Consider the following 6241-nt stretch of genomic DNA (forward strand, 5'->3'; position numbering starts at 1 on the left):
CCAGCAGCAATCAGCATATGCCCTCTGTCTGCAGAGTCCCACCCCACTTGAAGAACTAATGCTTAGGAAAAGGGAAAGTACCATACCAAAGAGAAATGACCACACCAAAGAGAAATTTCTTATTTCAGACAGCTCTTTTCTTTCCATCACAGTGAAATACCACAAATGGCTGAGTAGATCTACATAAAAATTCCTGGATTTTCCTTCACTAAACACTTTTGTTTCAACTGTACAAGCACTCGGTTCTCAGGACAACATGATGAGAGACATTTGGGGGAATTTTTTTAAATTTTTATATATATATTATCTGAATATGCTCTCTAGACACTTCTGAGATGTAAACCATGTTCTAATGTTCTACATTTTCCTAAGTGCTTAAGTGTTTGAAAACTCTTTCTTTGAGAAAAAAAAAAGGAGTTTTGGTATCCACAAAACTCTATTTTAAAAAATAGCAGCCATCTCAAAACTTGTCTGCCAGCTGTAAGAATAAGCTTTACCTGCAAGTTCCCAGATGCTTTCAAATCCTCTCAAAGCCAATAAAGGCTAATTAAGGCTGACCCTCCCCAATCCTTGGAGGGACCCAGTATCTTGTATATTTGAGCCACGAAAGCTGAATAATAATACTAATAATAATATAGGTAATAATACCTAGCTTATATATAACCCACTTCATTACAAAGCACTGCAGAAATAGCAAAGTGAAACAGGTGCAGGGAGGGGAAGCAAGATGCCAGAGTCTCTGAAAAAGTCAACAGCAGAGCAAGGACTGATGCCCAACACAAGTCCCAGCCATGCCTCCTGCATGGGGCCAAGAGAGACATTAAAGTATCTCTATAAGTGGAACAGAGGGCTCAGAATAATGAGCAGCACCCCAAGAAAGAAAATTTAAAAGCCCCATTCCATCTTAGCCCTTCCCCAGTGCTGCTCAGACTCCCTACACTCCTCTTACTAGGGGCTTTCTCCAGGGAACATTGTACCATTTATTCCAAGCCAGGAATCAGGGCTGTTTTAATGAAAAGATGCTATCCAGCTGTTCCACACATGCATGCAGTGCAGCTGTGGTCCCACAAGCAGAGGAAGGAATAACTGCAAGTTTGTGTTTGTGTACACAGAGTGGGCTCCACGATGCCTTTCCAATACCCTTTCTTTGGCCAACACTCTGCTTGTGTCCTCCTTGACCTGTCAGTTGCTTCTGGCATAATCAAACACTTTGTCCTTGAAACTACATCCTTTTCTGGCTCTTACAACCCTATTTGTACACCTCCAACTGTTCCTTTGTGTGAGCTTCCCATCAACCTCTATGCCCTCCCCATCTCCCTGAGCTTCCCAGGAGACCAATTTTTTCTTTTTCTCCATTCCATTTACTTCCAGTCTCAGTGCCTATTTTTTTTCATGACCTACAGATCTGCCTCCTCTCCAAGCTTATCTTTCCTCCCACACTAGATCTCAGCATGCCTTTTCAGTGCTCTTGCCATATTTCTTGTGAAACAATTGAAACGACATCAGAAGCACAGCTCCTAATTTATTTTGTCCAAAATCAGGACATCTTCTTGTTTCAGCACTTGCTCTGGCTTTTCACACAGAGGAAGCATCCTAGTTTTTGCACAATGACTGGATGATTATTCGCTTTGCTATATACACATACTCTTTCAACTGCCTTCCTAGTCTTTTCCATTTTGATTCCTCTGAGCTGCTCTTCTTGGGACTTCACAAATGGCATCTTGTCCTCCCCACACCCACTCAGAAGGTTGACACAAAGTCACTCCTCATTGTTTTAACCAATTCCTGCAGCTGGTCACACTGCTGTTGCAAATTTTATTTGACTGTTCACCCACTCATCGAACCCTCTGACACGAAACCTGTCTATCTTACACATAAAAAGGAAGATATCCAAGAAGTCAATTCCAGATAGACCAGCTAACATAGTACCCATGATTGATTAAACATGCCTGACCAGATTTGTTTACAGCCCCTGTAATAGGTTGAGTACGTACATATCAGAAAAGCACTTCAATTCCCAGAGGACAGTATAGTTATCCTCTCCCAAAACTACATGAGGAACAGTCAGTGCAAAGTCTCTGTTCCTAAATAGCAACTAACTGCACCAGTTTGGAAAGTTTGTCTCTTCGCAGCACTGAGACAGATTAGACTCAAGTCCTTGCTGAATAATTGATCAAACTTTGTCAGTGCACAATCAGAGCAATCAGCATTAGATCATACAAATGGAAAGTGAATGCAAGGTCTCCTTAATGACTACTTAACCCCATCAACTATGATGTCAACCTATGTAAGACAACAAGAGGCTGCTTTTCAAAATAAATCTGCCTGATGTTTTTAGATAACATCCCCTGATAATTATGAGTACTCCTATTTACCTAAGAATCTTCCCTACAGCTGAGCAGCACCATGGAAGGACTTTACCAGGCCAGATGGTACACACTTGTTTTCCAGGTGCACAGGAACCAAAAGAACACTTCAAGAATGTAACGTGCAATAAACATTGCAGACTGGTGCAGATGGGTCCCTCAGGAAGAGCTGGCATCATTACTTAGAGCAAAGACAAGCCACGGTGGTTCATTTTACAAACCCTGACACAGCTCCCAGCCCTCTTGCTGCCACACTGCTTCTAGCCAGGGGCCTCAGCACACCCACAGACACATCTCCACACTCTCAAGGCTTCCTGCTTAATTGCCTGTCTGTGCTAAACAGGACCCATTGCACAGTGACCTAAATCAGTGCTACAGCCATTATCAGCAAGGCTGGGGCCAGATGTGTTTTATTGTGTCCTACATGCTCAAAAATGTTAGGTTCAGTACCTGACTTGTGTATTCAGACCTCTGAAACTATTTTTCAAAAGCCTGGCTCTAGGGTCCACAAGGCTAGTGGTCCTTCAGCTTTTATTTTGTCAAGGAAGGAACACTGCCTCCCCTCTCCAGGAACAGCATCCCAGTTCTTTGGCTGAAGCACTTCCCATCCTCTCCTCCTACGCATATAAAGTTGCCTGTCTTTGCAAATAACAATGCCCAAATCAAACTCCCTCAGAGGCAGTGTCCCTTGGAGAATATCCTCTACTTGAATCAAAACAGGAAGGAAACAGATTTAAAAGGTTCTCCAGTCATACTTTGCAAGTTTTTTGAAGTCTGACTATGAATGTTTTCTCATGGGGACAGGTCACAAGCACAAACACAAGCTCTTTCTAGAAGGAGCCATTTCATGTGTGTAGAAAAGAACATACAATTGCAATCAATATTTTCCACAAAGCAGGAATTTTTCAAGATTCACTGTCAACACAGCCAGATGTGATGCAGGTCTATAATTACCAAGAATTTAAGCAACACTATGTCAAATGAACCAAGAGAGGTAATTAAAAAAAAAAACAACTAAGAGATACAATGACATGAACTTTCAAATGAAAGCAAATACATTTCCAGTATTTAGAAACTACTCTGAACAAACACATGTATATCCACTCTTTTAAATACACTGTCTTTGAAGTTTTTTCATGTAAAAATATATAGAACATACTTAATACCACAAGGGTACTATATTTAATACTGTTAGAAGTGTATGATCCAATGATCCACAGTTTTTTCTTCTCTTTAGCACTGACCTGAATTGTGTCCAACCTGTAGTCATTCCAAATTGGGTTGAAGCCAAATTTGCTGGAGACTTCCCTCGTTTCTGATCTTTCAGCCAACAGGAACAATGAATTATTTAACAATAAACATCAGAGCAGACTGGTGTAAGAAACATCTCTGATCACTTCAAGTCATCACTCTTCTGGCACCTCAGAATCACAGAGGAAGAGACAACCTTTGGCTGTTATCTCCTTCTCTGAGGACCAGCTCTGGTTCAAGGACAGAAGGCAACACTACCTGAGCTACCAGGTTGTCCTGCTCCTCCCACAGCTCCCCGATTGAGAAGAACCCCCAGTTCTGCTGGTGGTGCCACTGCTCCATGCATGTACAGGCAGGGCTGGCATCTGCTGAGGTACCTATTGGATGTAAAACTAAACAGAACAATCCAGATTTGCCCACTTCAATAAAAGTTGTAGTTTATATCTGAGTGGAATTTCACACAAGTACACTAAGTCCAAGGAATGCCAGATTATTCATTTAAATGTTAGGCTTCCCTCCAGTCTTCTTTACTTCAAGTTAGTATTTCTCAATCAAAACATTTAGTAATTTTCAAACAGATGAGGAATTAACTGTTAGATGTGCTTACCAAGATTAGATATTGCAAGCCACCAAGGAACTTAATGAACACAAAGCACATGGGTAGGCTTGAAAGCAAGACACCCCAGTACAAGTATCTCAGCTCTACAAGGCAGGACAATTGAGCTACAGAGCAGGGCAGAAAAAAAGAAGATCTGAACGGGCACACAAAACAATGGACAGTGCAAGATGCTTCAACAGCTCTGGACCAAATCAAGTAGGATTACCAGGGTTTATCAGTCTCAACACAGCACCAATGAGAGGCAGCGGCAGCTCCAGGACAGCAACATGTGGAAGGAACCACAAGGAACAGCAAGCAGTGAAGCACAAACTTTTCCAAATTTCTCAAGCAAAGCTCAGCTAAAAGAAGGTTTTGAAATGATGTTCCACACCAAAGCTTCAATAGCTGAACCATAACAAGATGCATATGTCTCCAGGCTGCCTTCATATATTTAAAATCCCTGGATCAACACTTCACTGTTGATCAATGCACTGATCATATTTAATGGAGAATCCCATCTCTTGTATTTGTTGGGCTTATGAGGAGCAAACAAAAGTACCAAAAGTAACTGCTTAAGTGTTCTGTTGGCTGCTCTCTTAGTTCAACCTCCTCACACTTACAGCATGAGAAAAAAAGAACATAATGTGAATTAAATTAATATTCTAGAAAAAAAATCCTCCAGTTGCCCTTCACTAGAAAGAACATCGACCTTCTGGATGCCCAGGTTTGATCTCAGAGTTACAGCCTATGAAATGAAATCTTACTCAGTGCTCTTATCCCCACTCTTATCCCCCCAAGCTTGGAGGGACTGTCCACACACCTGATCCGAGCACCCTGTACAACCAAAACCAACAGCACAGGGTTGGGGTGGTGGGAGCTCAGTTGTCTCCACACCCCAATCACTCACCCACCAACCACCTCATCCCAAAGACTGAGACTCTTACTAGAAGAGGAACACTAAACAAATGACACCTCTTGTAAGGACTTGGAGGAGACAGAGTTGCTCTTGTTTAGGGAGCAAAGCAATAGGTCAGCTAACTTTTGGGTCATAGGGATGTCTAATTAATTAAATATTGTACGATTGTACGATTACCCCTTTCATATTTGTGTAGCAGGAAGAGAGGTGAGAAGCCAACCCACAATATTTTAATTAATTTTTCAAGTACTAAAAAATACAAACTACTGCTACTTCAGCTATTTACTGAGCACTACCACTGCCTTTGGATCTCTGCTTTGAGGATCTAATTTACAATAAAAGGACAGCTGAAAAATATACGACTACTCTGAACAAAGCAGGGCAGTTCCTAGTCCTCCTAAAGCCACCTTGAAGCATTGAATGACTCCACATCCCATCAGCCTGGGCCTTGCCTCAGGAGACCCTCCCTTCCTTACAGACACAGCCTTGAAGGAAACCAAGGAACAGCAAAGACCAGTGAACGCCACCAAACAACAAAAGGAAGAGACAAACTACACACCCCATTAAATAAAATCTTTTTTGGAAAGCTCAAGCCTAGGATTTCATTCTTGAGAGCTGATAAACCTCAGTGTGCCACCCCAGCAGCTCTTAAAGGAGCAAATTATTATTTTCCCTCAGCCTATCATTTGCTGTACCAAAAGATACAGCAGAACCAACCCAGCAACCTTCAGTAAGTGCTGGTGTTAGGGTTTCTACAGTAGGTTAGGAGGGGACTGCCAGAGCCGTGGCTACCAGCAGCAATTCAGGCTGCAACCCGCAGGTGCTGCGGTCTGAACCAAGAGAGAAATCCCCGCCCTGCAAGCAGCAGCTGCCGAGACCGGAGCCGGGGCCGTGCGTGTCACCGAGCAACAGCCTGCTCAGCCAAAACCCAGACAGCGACCGGCCCTAAAACAATTCGCACTGTAGCACGATCAGAAACCCCACCAGCTCTGCATCCCTCAGGCACAGACAAGTCCCTCCATCATCCCAAGAACAACTGTTCTTCCTTACCCCACCAGCAGGCTTCCCTATTCCTTTATCCTCCCTAAAACCCGTGTGTGCCCACCCACC

General features: G+C 42.8%; 1 protein-coding gene across 1 annotated transcript in view; it reads right to left on the minus strand.

Annotated features, from left to right (window-relative positions):
- Positions 1 to 3794: 3794 nt before the first annotated feature.
- The window catches only part of SNAPC1 (small nuclear RNA activating complex, polypeptide 1, 43kDa), a 15803-nt gene continuing 13356 nt past the window's right edge, over positions 3795 to 6241 (minus strand). The window contains exon 10 of the mRNA XM_010000697.1: positions 3795 to 3994. Within this exon, the coding sequence (XP_009998999.1) occupies positions 3795 to 3994 (200 nt within the window). The remainder of the gene's footprint in view (positions 3995 to 6241) is intronic.

The sequence above is a fragment of the Chaetura pelagica genome, unplaced genomic scaffold (genome assembly GCF_000747805.2).
Source record: "Chaetura pelagica isolate M959 unplaced genomic scaffold, ChaPel_1.0 scaffold36, whole genome shotgun sequence".
Lineage (NCBI taxonomy): Eukaryota > Metazoa > Chordata > Aves > Apodiformes > Apodidae > Chaetura > Chaetura pelagica.